General features: G+C 39.5%; 2 protein-coding genes across 3 annotated transcripts; one reads left to right on the forward strand and one right to left on the reverse strand.

Moving 5' to 3' along the window:
* Window positions 1-9794: 9794 nt before the first annotated feature.
* LOC140237493 (uncharacterized) lies at window positions 9795-11036 on the reverse strand. The gene has a single exon (XM_072317419.1). It carries the CDS (start codon window positions 11034-11036, stop codon window positions 9795-9797), a length of 1242 nt encoding a protein of 413 aa, XP_072173520.1.
* A 4585-nt stretch (window positions 11037-15621) lies between these two features.
* Window positions 15622-19445, forward strand: LOC140237774 (uncharacterized). 2 transcript variants are annotated; one of them, XR_011901871.1, is made up of 3 exons: window positions 15622-16892; window positions 18860-18989; window positions 19411-19445. XR_011901871.1 is itself a non-coding variant. In XM_072317710.1 (2 exons), exon 1 carries the CDS (start codon window positions 15622-15624, stop codon window positions 16870-16872), a length of 1251 nt encoding a protein of 416 aa, XP_072173811.1. In that variant the 3' UTR covers window positions 16873-16892; window positions 18860-19087. The 2 variants fall into 2 exon arrangements, 1 of the variants encoding a protein (XP_072173811.1); XM_072317710.1 differs by lacking the exon at window positions 19411-19445 and having other exon boundaries at window positions 18860-19087.
* The last annotated feature ends 2167 nt before the right edge of the window (window positions 19446-21612 follow it).

A 21612-nucleotide genomic window follows, 5' to 3' on the forward strand; every position in this document is an offset into this window, starting at 1 on the left:
CCACTTACGCCAGTGCATTCCAACAACTTGCCGTCCAGAGGACTGCTCAGTCACTGCTGGATGAGAAGACTATACAGCTGATGATGTCACATGCATACAACAGTATAAGGAAAATATAAAGAGAATTTCACAAAATGTTACTTTTTGAAAAAAGTGCACATTTCCTCGACTTGTCACTGACGTATGTTAAGGGTAATATTATTCCCCCTGCCTTCTGAAAGAGGGAAGTCAAGCATTCTCTTATTATGCGAGAAAAGTTAAAATATGTTGAATTTTCTTTATATTTTCTTTATATCGTTGTACACATGTGACATCATCAGCTGTAGTAGTCTTCTCATCCAGCAGTGACTGAGCAGAAACTTCAAAGATTCATAACTTTTCAACGGATTGTCCGATTTTCCTCAAACTCTCACTGATGTGTTCTACTAATATTGCTGCATTCACTCAATCCACATGTCTATGAAGGTGAACTTGTCCTTTAACTTGGTTGGGTGATGTGAGTATAAATCTCAGAGTGTACAGTTTATTACACATTTCCTTTACTTTAATAAGCTGTAAGTGTAGTTGTAGGGATAGCTTTGATAGCTCAAGGTCAATTACAAGGTCAGGTGCTCTGTGTTTGCATAGAGTTGTGAGCATGTGGTCTGAGATGTATATTTTGAAGTTATGATGTACACATCAACTTATTTGAATGGCAGCAGAAGTGTTAGCTGAACACCAATTGTCCTCATGATGTAAATAGCCTTTTGCATTCTTAATGCTATGCTACCAAATTCACCAAATGAATGAGAATAAGTCAGTGGCGTATCTAGGGAAAACGGCGCCCGGGGCAAGCACGAAAATTGCGCCCCTAATTTCTGAAAAAGTGTTCAACCCCACCACCATCCCGGTAGGGACTTAAACAAAGTCCACATGATGCTTTTTCAAGCACTTAAAAGGGATCTTTTGAGGGTGATTTAAATGTAATGAATTTTGATAGATTTTGGCGAGCGAGCGCAGCGAGCGAGCCGAAAACTTTTGTATTTCAGCTTACAAAACATGGAATTCTTGTCATTTTTTGCTTACCAAATCTTACAATTCTAATCAACATATAGTGACGGCCTTATAGATAACGATTTATACCAACAAACTGAGGACTTTAAAAAACAATCTAAATTAGTGCGCGCGAGTGAGCTGAAATTTGTATATGTCCTCGTCATCATCACGTATTGTTCTTATCTTTTTTAAATAAATTCTGGCGAACGAGCGCAGCGAGCGAGCCGAAAATTTTTGTATTTCAGCTTACAAAACATGGAATTCTTGTCATTTTTTGCTTATTAAATCTCACAATTATAGTGACGACCTTATAGATAACGATTTATACCAACAAACTGAGGACTTGAAAAAATACTCTAAATTAGTACGAGCGAGTGAGCCGATATTTGTATATTTCTGCGTCATCATTACGCTTTTTTCTTATCTTTTTTGATTTTTTATTGCGCCCCCTCCCCCGTAATGTTCGAAACCCTTAGCGTCCTCTTTTGATCCAAACGGCGATCGCTTCAGAACGAATGAAATTGCAGTCGCTGCTCCGTGTAACATTTTTCCTGCTAGATATAAAATGACATGAGTGAACACAACAGACATTATCATTTTGTCCGCGTCATCGTCACGTTTTGTTCTTATCTTCTTCTCTTTTTTTATACAAATTTTGGCGAGCGAGCGCAGCGAGCGAGCCGAAAATTTTTGTATTTCAGCTTACAAATCATGAAATTCTTGTCATTTTTTTCTTATTAAATCTTACAATTCTAATCAAGATATAGTGACGGCCTTATAGATAACGATTTATACCAACAAAATGAGGACTTGAAAAAAAAAATACTCTAAATTAGTACGAGGGAGTGAGCCGAAATTTGTATATTTCCGCGTCATCATTACGTTTTGTTGTTATCTTGTTTGTTTTTGCGCCCCCCCCCCCCGTATGTTCGAAACCGTTGGCGCCTTCTTTTGATCCAATTGGCGATCGCTTCAGAACGAAATTGCAGCCGCTGCTCCGTGAAACATTTTGCCTGCTAAATATAAAATGACATGTGTGAACACAATAGACACTGTCATTTTGTCATCATCACGTTTTGTTCTTACCTTCCTTTTTATATAAATTTTGGCGAGCGAGCGAGCCGAAAATTTTTGTATTTCAGCTCACAGAACATGGACTTTTTGTGTGAACACAATAAACATTGTCATTTTGTCCGCGTCATCATCATGTTTTGTTTTTATCTTGTTTGACTTGGTTTTCTGCCCCCCCCCCCCCCCACCATTCTCCCTCCCCCCTTCCGGGCGAGTTATTTTTTTTTTTCTTCTTCTTCTTCTTCTCCTCCTTTTCTTTCTTTTTTTTTTTCTTCTTCTTCGTTTTTTTTTTTCGTTTTTTTGCGCCCCCAAGGAGTGGCGCCCGGGGCACGTGCCCCCATTGCCCCCCTCCCCCTAGATGCGCCACTGGAATAAGTATACAGTGAGTACTGGTATGGAGCATTTAGTATCTTTATATCTCATATTTCCAGGGCCAGTTGTCCATTTGTAATGCGACAAGCTGCTCTGTGGCAGGGATCGGCATGGTGCTAAGTGAATGCTGAGAGGTACATGCAGGACTGGTGAGTGGCACTGTGAGATAAATATGCACTGATGTCAGTCATTGTGTATACATTGGGTCGATTGTGTTCATAGTGATACACAAATGGTTTGAGCTAGCACTCACTGGATGGATATACATGACACAGGATGTAATGTTATAGGGTCATTTTAATAGTACCCCAAGCTCGTATACCAGAGGAACCAGATGGTTATTGTTCGGTTGCATCACATGCCATTATACTGCTCATGTTTGTAAGTTAAATATGTGTCGTTAGTAATGGTGTTAGATCTCTCATTTGTTAGGGGAGCGTATATGACTAATGCGTGGTTGTCTATGCACTTTCTTTTTTTTTTTTTTAATGTGAATTGTGTGGTTCTCGTGTGGAAGAAGTATGGACGAAGTAGCAATTAATGCATCATACTGCAGCAAAGTGCATGTATGCATGGGATAGTTGCTTGATGGGGTACAGTACAGAATGTATGCCATTTATCATGATTGGTATTTCGTGATTCAAATCACGGGTATTACTGGAAGCAGTAGTCCTGAAGGCTATTGGAAATGCAAAGTGTGAGTTTGAATACATATACAGGTGTAATGTAGGCCAAGGGTACATGTATACAGTATACTGTGTGTAGATACGGAGAACTGCATGGTCTCCTTCTTTATAAAGCGAGTTTTGATTGCTTTAAGGGAGACAGTAGTGAATGATTTGAAACACATTTTTCTTATGTTGTTAAATGACTGGATTGGATGGTTTTGATCATATCATTTTCTTTTGTAAGATGGAGAGAGATGCGTTCATCTCACACCAATTATTGAGTTTGATAATGTTGCACCTTACTTTTGTAATGTTGTTTGTTTGCTTGTTGAACAGAGGCTGTTCCTCGACAGTGACAAATAAAGAAACGTTCACCGCAGGTTCATTGGTGTGTCTGCTGCAGTAAATTTTCCCGCGTCATCACACTATTTAATGCTGTCTTTATGACAGTTTTGCCTGTGGTCCTCCCTTTCATTCATTTCTCTCTCTTGTGTGTTGGTGTGTGCACGCATGCTTGTCATAGTGTATACTTGCCTGTGTGGAGTTGTGTGTGTGTGTGTGTGTGTGTGTGTGTGTGTGTGCGCGCGCGTGTGTGTGTGTGTGTGTCAACTTCTTTTCTTGTGACCTTCCCCCATAAGCATTTGCTTTTTGGTAGGGTCCTCCACAGATTATCTTAATTTTCAAATATAAAATGGCACACCCAAGCTAATTTAAGTGTATTCTGTAACTTATTATTGTGTAAAGTTTGATTTCTATAAACGAGATTTTTACATTTTAGTTACAATTTTTAATGTGTGTTAAGAGGGCCATTTTTTAGAATCTTGTAAATGGAATGGAATGAAATGAAATGAAATGATTACGACATTAATAGATATGCTTTGTCAAACATTTGTAGCATTTCTAACAAAGTCCATTTACTTATTTATTTATCAATTTATCTATTCAATTTTCTTTCAACAGGGTAACCCATTAGTAGGCAGGTACCACCTGTTCTTCCTGGGGGCCCTGCACATGTTTACAATCACAACAGATAACAAAACAATGACATTTGCATAAAGTACAGCATGCATTGACAGGTACAGTTCTTCCACTGAACATGAATGCATACATGCACACAATACCTACGAGTATGCAGTGACATTTATAAACATAGGTGCCTACTAATCAGACAAATGATATACCATGGTGTGATGGTGGGCCTACGCATCTAACCAAAAATTTTAAGAAAACTTATGAACAAAAATTAACCTGAAATGAATTGGATTTTTCATTGAGAAAGAAAATCATAACCGATGCTTGAAACAAATAAATCTGTCTCTCCTTCGGCACACAGCTACCAGTCTTATTCTGTCCGACGTCAGCGTCTTCTTCATCTGGTTCCTCTACACGAGAATCCAGGTGCTCGTCATGTCTATTGTGTTTGGCGCCATCTCTGTCGTAGCGTGGGACACCCTCAACGTGCTCGGGGTAGAGCTCTATCCGACAACAAGCAGGTGAGTTATTTATTATGTGAAGCGTCTTTATATCAGTCACTCTTATTTGTCACTTTGGAGCTGTATAATGATATCATCTTTTTTATTTGATAGTATTACTATATATTTATTTCATTGTCATGATTATTCATGGTTGAGACTCCAAAAAGTGTGGATACCACAGGAATGGTTTGGTATTTTGGATTTGTGGATTTTGATTTATTATTTTTGTGTGTGTGTCTCTGTGTGAATATTATCTCTGCAATAAAGGAAAATCTGTGTTACTGAATGTTCAGTGTGCATGAATTTTTGTGCAAGGGCCTTGTTATTCTCCAATAAATTTTACAGACAAAGCACAAAAAAATGTGTAGAGATGTGTCAAACAGTTTATTTCAAAACTAGAAAATAGTCTTTGTACATTTTCATTTTGTTTCATTTTCTTTTTTATTTTTATTTTTCATTTCCTGCAGGAGCACTGCCATGGGTGTACAGGCAGGAATGAATCGAATAGGGGCCATCCTGGGCAATCTCATATTCGGCCTCTTCATCGACGCCCACTGCGCCGTGCCCATGATTGTCATCGCCGTCTTGCTGGCCATAGGGGGCTTCACCACGCTGACCCTGCCCAACACCACCAAGATAGCCCTGAAATAGCCTCCAGAACCCCCTCCCCCATTTTTATCAAGCTCTTTATGGTTGTAGCTGGCGAAAATTCTGCCTATCGCATGTACATGTAAACATCTAATTCCTATCTGTTGGATCGGTATACTTGCTGTGCACTACACGCAAATGAATGATGTGATCTTGAGCAACCCCACACAACTTGCAGAGGTCACTGTCAGTGTTCACTTGTGCATATCCGGTAATGCGGAGTTACCGTGCGTCAGGCACGGGCAGAGCACATGTGACATTAATTCCATCTAATTTTCTCCTTTTAATCATGACTAAAATATTGGCTTTTTCAATAGCATTATCAGAGCGTAAGACATGATATTTTGTTAATTCAAATGTAGAAATTGCTGAGAATCCCTACAAAACTATGATAGTTTGGAGAAAGTGATATTGCTCCATTTTTGTGTGTACAATCAAATGGAGCTCGCCACCTTGTAGGGTTTTTACAGTTATAAGCAATGGGGAGAACTGTAAACACTATGGCGGCAGCAGCAGTGTGCCAGGCAACAAACAAGCATCTTCCAGCTTTTTTTTTTTTCTTTTGCCTCATCTGAGGATTTATTCAGGATTCCATTCAAAATACACAATCAAAATAATATCTTCGCAACGATGTCACATAAAAGTGATGCAAGCACAATCGTGCATTAGAGGTTCAACAATTCGCTTGGTAACAACTGTTCATTTCTCCGTAGTGTTCTTCTATGTTTCATATAACATTGTATTTCTATTCTCGTTTTAATTTCTCTCATAAACACATACTTTAAAGAACAACTTCTTTTATCATTACTGGTTTCATTCCGTTTCAAAATAAGCTTATAAATACTCCAAAATGCTATTGTCAAAAACAAACTATACTGACTCTTACACTGTATTTTCAGTAAATGTGAAACATTGATATTTGTTACTGTTACATGGTATACATCTTGTAACAAACTCCTTACGTATGAAAGAAAATTTTCATTAAGTTTGCATTCAATGAAAGCATGAACAGTATCTTCTTTTACGTTGCAGTTCGGGCACAAATCATCATGACTTAAACCCCATTTGAATAGATTACTTCTCACTGGCAATAAATTATACAACAATTTCAAATTAAATTCTCGTAATTTGTTTTCTTTTATATATTCTAAATTATATCTGAATACACTGGCCCAATCAGCTTGGAAATGAAACTTGTTCTCCCAATATAAGGAACATGTATTGGTTAACAAGTTTTTTGAAGGTATCAAATTATACAATGTCTTGCTGCTTAGATCCATAATGAAAACTACTTTTTTCGAAACACATACACTTGGTATACACAATACTGTTTCTTTTCTGATATAACTATCAAACATTTCCTTACGTATCATGTTATACCATACTAATGGTATTGCTTTTTGTAATGTTGCATAATCAAAAATTGCAGTACATTTTCTTCTCTTAAAATTAATTTCTGACATAATGTATTCAAAAGACCGGAAACCATTTATTGTTACTAAATCTCCAAAATAGAGTATGCCACTTTCATACCAATCTTTATAAAACAGCGAATGCTTGTCAAACAATATAAGTTTGTTATACCAAACAATCTGATTTAAAACATCAGTTGACCCACTGTTTACGCTGTTGATATCTTTCACTGTAGTACAATATCGTATTTGTTCCCATGCCTGTAAAATTTCTTTATAAAACTTTGGAACTTTCTTATCAATTTCATTAATATTACTCGTGTTGTAATTACAATTCAGCAGCAAAATAATACCCCCTAGCAAATCAAACCAATAAGAGCACACTATTTTCCATATATCTCTTGAGTCATTGAGAAAACGACCCAGCCATTTCAACCGAAAACTTAGCAATTGTTTTTGTATATCCATCATCTTTATTCCACCTTTGCTGAAATCTTCTGTAATAATACTTCGCTTTATTTTTTCATTTTTTCTTTTCCATATAAACTTAAACACCATATTTTCCAAAATTTTCAAAAATTTAAACGGTATTGAATCTACCATTATCAGATGAATAACTTGACTAAGGGCTAAGCTTTTTAAAACAATAACTCGTCCAAAGATGGTTAAACTTCTCTTTGTCCAACTGTCAAGGATTTTTTGCAACTTGAATAATTTTTGCTCCCAATCTAACTCCAAAGCTGCATCATTATTGGGGTGAATATAATGTCCCAAATATCTAACTGGTTTACTCGACCACTTCAAATAAAACTTATCTAAATTCCAACGTTCACTCTGTTTACCCAACCAAATCATAAATGTTTTATCTTTGTTAATCTTTGGACCTGCTACATCTCCAAAAGAATATAACTCTTTTAAAATTTCCTCTAACGATTTTTCATCTTGAACAAAAAACAAGGTATCATCAGCATATTGTAACAGTTTAAGTTGAAAATCATAGCCTGCTAATTCCATTGGCCGAATACTTCTGTTTTCTCTGATGCTGTTGGCCATGAATTCAGCTGCTAAAATGAATAATAGTGATGACAGTGGACATCCTTGTCGGACTCCTCTTTCAACATTAAAACTTTCCGATATCCAACCATTAATCAATACAGAGCTCGATATGTGCGTGTAAAGAGTACGAATCCATTTTCGAAATGATTCGCCAAAATTTAATCTTTCTAAACACAAACTCAAAAATTCTATATCCAAAACATCAAATGCCTTAGCAAAGTCTGCTAGCATTATTGCTCCGGTTTTACCGCTTTTCATAACATATTCAATGATATCTTTCGTTAACCTTACATTGCAGGCAGCTAAGCGGCCCTTTATGTATCCTGTCTGAGTGTCATTCACAATACCGCCAATGACCTTTTGTACCCTTGCGGCCAAAACTGCTGCTATTATCTTATAGTCACAGTTGAGTAAAGTGATAGGTCTCCAGTTTTTCAGCTGTTGACTGTCACCTTTTTTAAATAACAATGTGATGAGACCTTTTCTTTGAGTATTTGACATCATTCCAGATAAATAATTTTCATTCAAGGCTTCTACGAGAAACACTTGTATTCTCGGCCAGAACACCTGATAAAACTCTGCAGAAATTCCATCTAGACCGGGTGCCTTATCTTTTTGCATTGCAAATACAGCCTTTTTACATTCTTCTTGTGTGAGTAACCCTTCACACATTACCTTATTTTCATCAGAGAGACGTTTGATATTTTGTGAACAGGTATAACTTTCCATACTTTTTCTGGTTTGTGTTTCTTTTTTGTATAATTTTGAATAAAAATCAACAATCTCTTTCAGTACCTTTTCATTTCCTTCAATAATACGATTATCCTTATCACATTTCAAATGTGTAATTTCTCTTTTCTTTGCATTCATCTTTTCTAAGTTCAAAAAGTACTTCGTGCTTTTTTCTCCTTTCTCAATCCACCTTGTTCGAGCTCGTACACCAGCTCCCTTGGCTTCGTATTTATAAATCTTCTCCAACTTCTCTTTTACATCAGAATAAGAACTTAATACCTCTTCATTACACTCATTCACATCAATACATTTTCCAAGTTGAGCTAGTTTTGCTTCTAGTGACAATTTGGAGTCTTTCTTTCCAAGTGCCTTTTTCTTACAATATTTCTGTGAGAATTCACGAACTTGAACTTTAAACATTTCCCATCTCATTTGCACAGGCAAACAGTTTGTTGAAAATGAGTCTATAATTTTGAAAATTCCATTTTGGTACTCTTTATCAAATAAAATATCATTATTGATTTTCCAATAACCTGGGCCTCTCATGTTTTGTTTAATACACAGTTTGATTGATATTGCGTTGTGGTCAGACCTAATGGCTGGTCGGATGTCAGTACACATTGTTTTTCCTTTAATATTTTTCGTCACCAGCCAAAAATCTAATCTAGAAGCCCTCTTCAAAGATACATTCCGCCAGGTGAATTGTTTCAAGTCTTGGTGCATTGATCTCCAAACATCAATCAAAGCATACTTTTTCATTATCTTTGTAAGATTTACAGGTCTTCTATAATATTTGTTCTTCGATCCTTGCACATCTTTGCTTATATTCAAAATACAATTCCAATCTCCTCCTAAGATCAATTCACAATCACATGTATAATGCTTACGTAATTCAGAGTTCAATCTATGAAAGTAACTCTCTCTGTATTGCCTTTGCGTTGGCGCATACACATTGATTAACATGAGATTAGTTTCTTGAACTTTTGCTCTGAGTATTAGTAGTTGACCGTTCAAGGTACATTTTACTACAATATTTTGAGCATCAAGTCTATCGTTAAATAAAATTGAAACTCCTCGTGAATGATTTGATCCATGCGCAAAGAAGCACGGACCCCGCCATTCACTTCTGACAATTGATTCAAAATCACTGCACCAGTATGTCTCTTGAAAAAATACAATATCTGCCTTCTGGTGCTTACACCAATGAAAAACTTGACTTCTTTTGTCTTTATTTCTCAAACCTCTTACATTCAAACTGATTATATGACAGTTCGCCATTTAGATAAAGGGAAAAGAGAACACAAGTATATTCTTTGTCACTTCACTCATCTCTTCTTTGGTACTTTTTTCGAAGATTTCTGCTTCCGTTTCGTTTGTTTCACTTTCCTTTCTTTTGTTGCTCGTTTAGGTAGTTCCGGTGACTCAGCGGAGAGTTCAGACAACGCTTCCACACCGTCATCTTCGCTCGATGAATCTTCGCTCGAAGCTTCCGAGTGTGTGCGAGAGTCGGTCATCTCCGACCGGTCTGCTGCGAGATCAGTGACAGGCTCTGTCGGCGTGGGAGTTGAAATGTCTCCGTTGGACTTGTCAGCGGACTGTCGCGGCTGTGATGCGTTGCGATCCCCGACTAGGTATTGCGTAATCTTGGGCTGAGTGTGCGTCTGGTTGTCATGGAGTGATTGACGAGCACTCGCTGTATTCGCGGCTTGTCGACCCGATGCGATCAGCTGTTCGATCAAGTGCACTGGTGGTGTAGCAGCAGAGGCTGATGCCGACGGGGAAGGCGATGGTGCTAGCATCGGTCCATGTTCGCTGGCGTCTCTGGTCGGTGAGGTGGGCGGGGTCTCGAAGGAGCATTCCTGTTGCAGGTGTCCGGGTTGTTTACATCGTCGACAGACGATGGGGTTGTTGCATTGCGATCGGTGATGCCCTGCATTCAAACAACGTGAGCACATGAGGGTTGCCCTTGCAGGTGGTATGATCTGGCCATAGTGGTAGACTTTGGCTTTAAAAATACCAAAGTTCATGTCTCGAGGCAGGGGCTTCGATGGATGCTGTATGTAGACTATCCGGTTGCCGGTCAGGCAGTCAGTGAGCAGACCATCTACACGGAGACGTTCGCGGATGGGGGCACCCAGGACCTTGTGTTTGCATTTTTCCAGTTCATCGGTGATGACAGTATCGAGAACTGAAAGTGGTATGTCTCTGATGAGGAGACGTAGACTGTTTTCTTTCCCAGCTGTGATGAAAGGGTTTTGGTCATACACTGCGACATTGGCATTTCTGATGTTCAAGCCATTTGTTATCAGTTTCATTCTTGACTCCCGATTTTCCACGTACAACCTCCATAGACCACGAATTCTCTGTATCCCTTTAATTTCTCGTCCTTGCACACTACGGATGAGGCATTTGTACATGTCCTCGTTTGACATTCCCTTTTCACTCACTGATGGTATGTCTTTATTTTTCAGGAAGACTGGCTTACCTCCAAGCTGTTCCTCAGGTTTCGCAGAAGGGAAAGCATGGGCCGCTTTCTCGGCGTATGACGTGTCACTGCGTGCCGCCATTTTCAAAGTCAGGATCCGTGTGCTGCAGTTCAAATCAAATCCTGCTATTTTCTATTTCAGAGTTGTCATCCACCATTCCAGTAAGCACAAAGGATTCACAAGTGTTCCAATATAATCTTCAGTCACAAATTTCTTTCCAAAACAGTTTCTATGATTGCAGATTTAGAGGTTTTCACCGCAGAGAAAAATCGTCGTAACAATTTCAGAGTCGGTGAAGAGCGCCCTCTCGCATCTTCCAGCTTTGAATGGTTGCCATGGTTACCGCAATTATTATGACTATGTGATAATGTCACACCTCTTTACCAAACAGGGCTTAAGTGTAATTAGCAGCACAAACTATAAACATTCCCTCTGACAAAGGGATCCCAACCAGGTCAAATTTGTAGATCTTTCATTGGGCCAGGTTTTTTTTTTTTCATCTCTTGAAGTACGTATCATTTTTTACTTGTACAAGGTAATCTTTCAGACTACTTTATTATTATTTTTTTTTTTCAGTGGTATAGCTTCATCATCGTCCACCGGGCTCTTTTACTGACCCTAGGGGATATCTGTTATGTATATAGTTTTGTAGATTTTTAACCTGAAAAAGAAATGCTGCATTTTTTAACCGGTATATGTAGGAGAAACTGAGCGTGATGCTTGTTATTGAAGCAGCTAGGAAGCCTGGAGAAGTTAACCATTCTGGAGGGAGCAATAGAGATTTTGTTTGTGTGAGTGTTGCTTGTGTGTATCAGAGAAGATTGAGAGAGAGAGAATTGAGTGAATAGATATGTTTAAGACATGGGGTTAATTTCTTGCCATTCCTTGAGACCAAATTCAGTGGGAAAAATTATTGTGAGACTCAACTTAGCACAGATGTGTCTGTTCATTATGTGTGTGTGTGTTTTTTTTTGTGTGTATGTATGTTTTGTGTCCAAATGATTGGTGATTGCGCTTGAATTGTAATTTGCCAGATTTATGTATGCATTCAAGTGAATGCTTTTGATCCATGCAATAATAATTCAATGAATGGAATCAAAATATTGAATATTACTGAAAAAGGAGATGTGATATGCGTAAAACACAATATATGTGAAAAGGGAAGACCAATGCAACAGAAGTCCACTCTTTGTATGACAATATACTGTAAAAGTGGGAAATTTTCACACATTTCGCACAATCAGAAATTGGTGCGAAAAGAAAAGCATGCAAATATTTTTGCTTGTCATATGATCCACAAGTTCATGTCTTGATTCAGCGGAATTAAAAACATGTGAAACTTATCTTACTCGGGTGAGCGCGAAAAATCACTCACTCGACTGCTCGAAAAATATACGCTTACTGTATACAATGGTATTTAGAGCATGCATATTATGCCCATTCCTGCATTTTATCCATACTGAAAAGTGATACTGTTGCATCTTTGCTTATCATAAAAGGATTGATTTCAAGAAGGATCGCAGCAGCTGCTAAGAAGTATCCTCAGAAAGTGGAGATGATGCACATTATGATGGATGTTCAAACCGGATTTATCTTCAGTTACCAGGGTTACAGTGGAAAATCTTGCTGAGCATTGGGATATTGCCAGTTTTATGAGCAGCATCATTACATCATTATTCAGGGTAGTTAGAATGGGTTGACTTTGCTTCAGGGTACCTTTTATTCAAAGTCAAATGCACGATGCATCTTGATTATTAAGAATTTTTAATCCAGAAGCATATTTATCAAAAAAAGGAAGGAAAAAAAAAAAGGGTGACCCATGTAAAGTGACATCAGAGGACTGGGGCCTAGTAGATTGCATGAAATAATCTTTTGAATGCAACAAAGCTGAGATAAGTTCAGATTAACTTAATACATATCATTTCTGAGGATTTTTTTTGTTCGATTTCTTGACGTGGATTTTCCAGTTATTTCAATATCCTGGGGGTAAGAGCTGTCACCATCTAAAAAACAAACAAACAACAAAACAAAACACACACAACAATGCACACACAGATGAAACAAACCAACAAACAACCTGGAGAATGTTCTCAGTAGATATCATGTTGTCAAATTATAATGAAATTACAATGTATTCTGAAATACACATTGCCCTGTGCTATTTTCCTAGAGATACACAACACTTCATAACAAAATAATGTGCCATGGCTTATCAGTCTTTGGTCACCAAAATGAAGAACTATATCAACATACTGTCTTCTGTCCAGGGTGTTTCCTGTGCCTTAATAGAATATTAATTTATTCATTTTCACATGTGTTTTCATGTTATTCCTTTTCCTCATTGAGGGTGAAGTATAATTACAGAGCTTTTAGTTTCCCTCTTTTGAGGATTTACAGGAATTGCATTTGTGTGAGAAATATTGCAAATAGTAATATTCTTTCTATTTTGTATGGTATAGTACTTGATGTTATGAAATCAAAGGAGTCTCTATGTGTATTTGGTCAAACCACGAAAGAACAAATTTATACAGGACACAACTTGCCTGAATCTTGTGAGGGCATTTACACAATATGAAAGTCATTATATACTTTACACATTTTTAGCTTATTGTAAAAACTGCTGTGGTGCAATATATTGGTATCTACTTTAGATAAATATAAATGTATTAACAATTGAGAACTATTTGTTCCTCTTTTTCTGCCTCAATTTGGAAAATTGATATGAAAGTGGGAGGACCAAATGCCAAGTTTGTATTGTCTGTTGTCTGTGACTTTGTACCATGGATACAAACATTTCAATTTTCTATCTTTTATCACACAAATACTTTTTTTTAACCTAAAACCATGTGCGCCCATATGTTGTATTTGACTTCCATGATATCAGCTGAGAAACGGCGCTCGTCCGTCCTTGAAGTTGCCTTCTTTATATGAATTTGTTATTTTATGTATTAACATTGTATTTACTTGATTTTTTATAGTCTGTATGAGATATGTCATCCTAGAATTTAGTCTGGCTTTCAGACCCTTTGCTCGTACTATTTCGCTATTCCGGATGTAGACGCCCTCAGTGTTGAAAACTGGTATAGTTTAAGGTGTGTGTGTGTGTGTTTTTTTTTTTCGGCAAAGGTGGCGACTTCATCGCGGTGCGGTGATTTCGTCGCCGCGGAGTCCAGTTGGCAAAGGGTCTGGAAACCAGACTAGGTAGAATTGAGCATGGAGCCGTTCGATGATTGTTATAAAGAGATGCAATTAAATCAACAGTAATGTAAAGCATTTTATAGAAATTATTTGTCAGAGACTGAAAGGGCGTAAAGATGGTTTGGGGAACCTCTTTAAAAACGAGCTGCTCCGGATTACTGAAATTTCCTCATATTGAATATTTCGCTATAATCATCAAGAAAAGAAATACCAGAATATCAAAAGGAATGGGACCCGCATGATAACCACATTATCAGATATCTCACAATATACGACCTCCGTATAAAGAGGTTCCACTGTAGGCCTACTAAGTCTGCTGCGCCAAATCAAATGTCTAATGTCTCTTTAACTGACAACTATGTGCTTGATCAACCAGATAAAGAATGTATTTGTGTTGTTGGTAACTGAAATTTTATGATTTAATCACAGAAATACGTAATGCAGTTCTGAAATTAACGTATATACATATGGGCCGTGACGCGAGAAAAGTGGTAGGATTTGAACAAAGCATTCTTTTTTAAATGTCATAATTGGGGCATTTAGGAGTGGAATTTCAGACAACGGTTTGTATATCTAAATACGTCAGAATTCATTGTACATTGTGACGGTGAAAACTCATTTTCGGTATTTCATGCCCTAAGGGCTCTTTTCTCGCGTCACGGCCCAATTTTGTCTTCTTCATTCCTTTCTTCAGCTTTCTCCATCTTTTCTTCTTGTCTCTCTCCCCCTCTCTCATCTCTCTCTCTCTCTCTCTCTCTCATCTATCTATCTCTCTCTCTCTTTCTCATCTCTCTCTCTCTCTTCTTTCTCTTTATTTGTCAGTCTGTCTCTTCCTCTTTCTCTCTCACCTGCTCTTTCTATTGTATCACGTAATATCGGGACACATATTCACGCCTTTCTATGTAAACTTTGATGATGTGAGTATTAATTTTGCTATACATGGTGTATCAGCAACGAGAGAGGTCCCTTTGTGTAAATGCGCAATACATCGACAGAGGTACTCAAAAATTTGTATGAGAGAATGAAATTATTTTCATGCACATTTTTTATTCTGAGAATTTGTATATTTGATAATATATATTATGTGAGAATAATAAATCATTGTTAGTGAAATTGTCAGTGTGCCTTGCCAAAGTGCGCATGGATGATTGTTCTTGATTCCTTTCATAGAGATATTTTACTTCTGGAGTCTCCGAAAGAGACTACATTGAGAGACCCGCTTTGCGCACGCGCAGTCATATCGCTTTTCTACGCACGAGTATTCGAACGTAGTTCCCTTATCGCAGTCGAAAATTCTGATCTTTTATCGCATTTCGCGGTACTAACGGTTCTAGAAACCAGCAGTTAGTGGAATTTAGATTCCGCAGTCTTCCTTTATCGTACAACGATTATTCGGTGCTTAGCAAGGCGGCAAGCACAGCCTTTTCTAGCGGCCTCATTCCACGAAAGTCACGCGGTGGCTACGGTGATGGAGGCACAACAGCCCCAAGAACAGCTGCACCATCCGGCTAAGCCCGGCGCAGTGGGAAACATCAACGTTGTTTGCGAAGAACGTTCCCCTCCGACAGACAAACAAGTCAAGCCGAAAAAGAAACTAGTTAAGTCGGTCACGGTTTCCGGTACTAACATGGCGGGTAAAGTGCCGCAAGCGAAGCAGGGCCCAAAGACGGCCGAAAAATCCTCGGATGTCGAGGACAGACTATCGAGACTGGAAAGTCTTCTGAGTAAAGTGGTCGACGCGCTGCCCAGTGTAAACTTAACGCCGCCGAAACCGGCATCGCGCCATTTTGTGGCGTACGATGAGGCGCACAGCGCCGGACAGTGTGTAATTCCTACGGAAACTGATTTTCAACAGTGCGGGGAGCCGCACGTGCGTGACACGGGCGAAGCCAACAGGGAAGAAGGCGAATTTGCGTCAGACGCGGCAGACGTGCAAGAAATTCCCGTTCTCGCAGCTAAATTTGCCAAGCCGGGTGATACAGGGCTACCGGTAGACGAGGACTTAGCCAGCTCTACTACTTACCTCATAAGCCACCCTCTAGAAGAAAAAGTGTTGGAAGAGACGGCATCTAAGTATCCAGCCCCGAGCAACTGTGTTTACCTCGCTACACCGAAGGTGAACGGCCCGATCTGGGATAACCTACCGCAACACACACGCAGTAGAGATGCCAAGTTACAGCATGTGCAGAAGTCGCTGACGAAGGGCCTGAGCGCGCTAATACAGTCCTTCCCTTCACCTCAGCTGACCGACACACAGCAGGACGCATTGGCGTTGCTGTGCAATGCCAATTTTGAACTCAATTCGTTGAGGAAAGAACTTATCAAGCCGGACATGGCAGCCACTTACTCTCATCTTTGCAAACCTTCCACTCCCGTCACTAAATTCCTATTCGGGGATGAATTGGGAAAGAGAATGAAAGATCTCAAAGAGGAGCAGAAAGCTGCATCAGGGGTGATGAGAAACCCAATTTCGCGGCCACAGTCTAGCACGTACCACCCGTACAGGGGAGCAGCTTTCTCCAAGCGACAATACAGAAGTGCTGGCTGGACTGCAAGTTCAGCTGCCGCTACACACAGACCAACAGCCGGCGGTAGTAGCAGGCCTTTTTTAGGTCAGCGCCCACAGTGGGGTCACAGCAAGCAGCCACCACCCCGCACAGCGAGCCGCCCCCCACAACAGGCTCCACAGCACAGGCCTCCAATGCAGCGCAAGAAATAACTACCAGCATACCCAAAGAGGTAGGTAGTTTCGATTCACATCATGATCATACCTGCATTCCCCAATGTATTTGTACGTGTGTGCTATGTATTCCAAAGAAAACTCCAGTGGCAGTCGGAGGTCGAGTGAGGCTTTTTTACAGGCGATGGTGCCAAATCACAGCTGATCCATTTATTTTGGCAGCAATCAGGGGTTACAAAATTGAGTTTGAAGAAGCATGTATGCCCCCTAGGAGGGATAAGCCCTTCATTCAATACAAACCAAACCAGCACAATTCAGCTTGTATTGACAGAGAGATCGCAAGCTTACTGACTAAGAATGTTATCGAAGAATGTGGTCATGAAGAAGGAGAATTTCTCTCAAACATTTTCACACGACCCAAGAAAAATGGGGGTGTTCGACTAATACTTGATTTGACAGATTTGAACAAGTGTGTGAGCGTACAACACTTCAAAATGGATAACATTCATACAGCTGCCCTTTTAATCTCCCCAGGAGATTTCCTAGCCTCAGTCGACCTCCGAGATGCGTACTACTCCATTCCAATTGACACTGAACACAGAAAATTCTTGAAATTTCCATGGCAAGGGAAATTTTACAGGTTCAAAGTCCTACCAAATGGGCTCAGCACAGCGCCCAGACTTTTCACCAAGCTCTTGAAACCTGTTTTCGCTACACTGAGAGAAATGGGGCACATAGTATTAGGCTACCTTGATGATACTCTCATTATCGGAGAGTCAATAGAACAAACAAAGGAGGCTGTACGTGCAACCACAAATCTCCTGTCTGAGCTAGGTTTCGTAGTCCACGAGGAGAAATCTATGCTAGAACCCCAACAAGAGCTCACATTCCTAGGGTTTAAGCTGCACACTGGTGATATGACTATCTCCTTACCAGAAGAGAAAATGCAGGACATTATCACAGTCTGTTCAGACTTGCTTGACAATACTAGACCCACAATCAGGCAGGTGTCACATGTTATCGGGAAGATAATAGCTACTTTCCCTGGAGTCCAACATGGCCCTCTTTTCTACAGATGCCTAGAACGTGACAAAATTGCCGCCCTTAAAGCTAACAAAGGCCATTTTGACAGACCTATGAAGCTGTCATTAGAAGGGAAAGAAGAGCTCAAATGGTGGATTAATCATGTCTTTGAGGAGTGTGCACCAATTAAGCGTAACAGACCTACACTTGAGCTGCGTACAGACGCTAGTGGGCTTGGTTGGGGAGCCACAAATCTGTCCATTGAAACAGGAGGCAGATGGAACGATCTCGAAATGGAAAGAGCTAGAAAGAATGATATCAATTACCTGGAAACTTTGGCAGCCGGGTTTGGACTAAGTCCTTTTGCTCTTCTCTACATGATGTTCATGTCCTCCTTAGGTCAGACAACACAACAGCAGTTGCTTATTTGAATAACATGGGGGGGGGGTATTAAGTCCAAGGACTGTGACAGTGCAGCTAGAGACATCTGGAGGTGGTGCATGGAACGTAATATTTGGGTTACTGCAGCACACCTTCCAGGGAGTGAGAACACTGAGGCAGACAGCAGGTCTAGAAAGTTCAGTGACCGAAATGAATGGATGCTTAACAAGCAAGCCTTTAACAAACTAGTTTCAGTTTTTGGGCTTCCAGACATTGATCTCTTTGCGTCCAGACTAAACAACCAACTTGAGAGATATGTCACTTGGTTGCCAGATCCAAATGCAGAAGCCGTAGATGCATTTACGTTGGATTGGGGAGAATTCAATTTCTATGCCTTTCCCCCATTCTGTCTCATCCCAAGATGCCTTCAAAAAATTAGGACAGATAGAGCTGAAGGCATAATGGTAGTGCCAAATTGGCCCACACAGGCATGGTTTCCTAAGCTGAAAAGGATGTTAAAGGGTGAAGCAGTGCTAATTACAAGGAGTAGGAACCTATTAACGCAACCTGTAACGCATGAACCACATCCCTTGTATGATCGAATTGATCTTCTCTGTTGCAGGTTATGCGGCAGCCCTTCGAAAGGACAGGACTAAAGAAGGAAATTGTGGACATTTTGGCCGCTTCTTGGAGAGCCTCTACCCAGAAGCAATATTGTGTGTACATAAAGAAGTGGAAAGACTTTTGCAAGAGTAAGAAGAAAAGCCATCTTCACTCTAGTGTTCAGTTTGTTTTAGAATTTCTTAGTGAGCTTTTTCATGTAGGAGGTCTTGGATACAATGCACTCAACACAGCAAGAAGTGCGCTCGCATCATTCCTAGTTCTTGAGGATGGTGCCTCTACAGATGGGAACAACATTTTGATATCAAGATTTATGAAGGGAGTTTTCCATCTCCGAACCCCAAGACCTCGCTATGTAGATACTTGGGATGTAAATATTGTGTTTTGCTACCTCAGAAAGCTGTCACCGGCAAATGCACTGAGCCTACGAGATCTCACCAAAAAACTATGCATGCTCATGGCTCTCATCTCAACACAGAGAGCACAGTCGTTGCAGCTCCTGAATTTGGACAACATGATACTCAAGGGATCATCAGTCACATTTCATTTCAGCGAGCTACTGAAACAAAATAGGCCGGGAAACGCTGGCTACACACTGAGCATGAGAGCCTACCCTCCAGATCGTCGATTGTGCGTTGTCAACTACATCAAAGCCTACATACGGAGGACTGAGGAAATTCGAGGCCAAGAGCGTCGGCTCTTTATTAGTTTTCGCAGACCCCATGCGAAAGTTACGTCACAAACCATCTCCAGGTGGATCAAAGATGTTATGACAGCGGCAGGAATCGACACTTCAAAATATAAGGCTCACTCAACAAGAGCAGCTGCGACGTCAGCTGCACACAGAGCAGACTTGCCAGTTTCGTTTATCCTTGAGAAGGCAGGCTGGACGAATGAAAAGACTTTCAGAAAGTTCTACAGGAAACCCTTGCTCGATGATGGGAGCAAGTGTCTCACAACTGCTCTACTAAAGAAATGACCAGACAAGGTAAACAATTTACCGTTTTGGTAAATGACAATTCATAGTCATTTCTGTTATATTTCTTACAAATATGGCTACTGAGCTTCAAAATCTCAATGTAGTCTCTTTCGGAGACTCCAGAAGTAAAATAGAAAGATTAAATGAGAACTTACCTGTTTGAAATTTGATCTTTATTTTACGAGGGAGTTGTAGGAAGAGAATACATTCCCTCCTCTCCCTCCCAAAGTTTTCAAACGTGAAGCTAAGTTCTCCATAATCTTTCAAATATCCAGCAGCCACATTTGATGCTTCGAAAAATGACTGCGCGTGCGCAAAGCGGGTCTCTCAATGTATTCTCTTCCTACAACTCCCTCGTAAAATAAAGATCAAATTTCAAACAGGTAAGTTCTCATTTAATCTTTCTATTATGATGTCAGTTACACATAGTCAACTATTGATCTGGGGGTGTTTAAGTTGCTTATTCAAGGTTACCATGATTTTCATGATTTAGACAGCAATTTTTACTTTGAGTTGCTTTCACTTATTTTTTTTTTCTTATTCCTCGGCGACGAAGTGATGTCAAAGGCATTATGTTTTCGGGTTGTCCGTCCGTCCTTCCGTCCGTCTGTTCGTCCTTCCGGGGCCATTATCAATTTTGTGGACAGCGTAACTAAAAAACCGTTTGAGGTATCCTAATGAAACTTGGCATGTATATGTATGAGTAGGCAAAGTTGTGCCTATCAACTTTTAGACATACATGCTCAAGGTCAAAGTTCAAAAGGACAAGGTCAAATGCTCAAAATTTCACTATTTCCCCCATATCCATGCAATGCCTAAAGGTATTTTCTTTAAACATAGGGTATACATGCACTACCCAATAAAGAGTCTCCAGAGAGAGTTTTGGGTCATGAGATCAAAGGTCAAAGGTCAAAGAGCAAGTCAAAATTGTGAAATTCCATGTTTTTCTCCATATCTTGCAAATGGTTCATGGTATCTTAATAGGACTTAAATGTGCTTGTACTGACTAACAGTGATTATCTAGGGAATTGGGGGTTATGGATCAAAGATCAAGGTCAACTCCTCAAAATGTCACTTCTTCCCTCCTATTTATGCAATGCCTGCAGGATTTTTCTTGAAACTTGATATACACATGTATTACTCAATAGAGATTCTCTGGGAAGTTTCTTGCTAAAAGGTCAAAGGTCAAGAGGTCAATAGTCAAGTTAAAGTGTTTAATTTCACTTCTTCTTCCGTATCCCAAAAGTGATTCAAGGTATCATCATGAAACTTAGTACATATTTATGCATGTTCTGCCTGACAGTGATTCTCTTGGGAACTTCAGGGTCATAGGGTCAAAGGGCAAGGTTCGAAGGCCAGGTTTGAATGCTAATTTTTTACCTTCACACATTGAAATGATACTTTTTCTCCTTAACTTGAAAATTATTCAATGCATAAACTTAAAAGGGTCAAAAGTCAAGTAAAATCCTCTAATTGCCAAATACCTGCACTCTTAGACAATTTAGCCATTCATCCAGTTAAACCTACTTTAAGGAAAGTGAACATTCAGCGCATTTGTGACGACTCTGTCATTTTAATATTTTGCCAGTTATGTGAAACTGTCATCGCACATTGTCAAGACATTATACCGTAGACCTATTAGAACATACAGTCACCGTAGAAACATTTCTAGTTTTAATGTAGAAAAAACAAACACCCCAAAAAACAAGGAGAGCATTAGATTGGAGACAAACACAATTTTGAATGACTTATATCATAAGCGCATCTTTGATCCA

This window comes from Diadema setosum, chromosome 14 (assembly GCF_964275005.1).
Source record: "Diadema setosum chromosome 14, eeDiaSeto1, whole genome shotgun sequence".
NCBI lineage: Eukaryota > Metazoa > Echinodermata > Echinoidea > Diadematoida > Diadematidae > Diadema > Diadema setosum.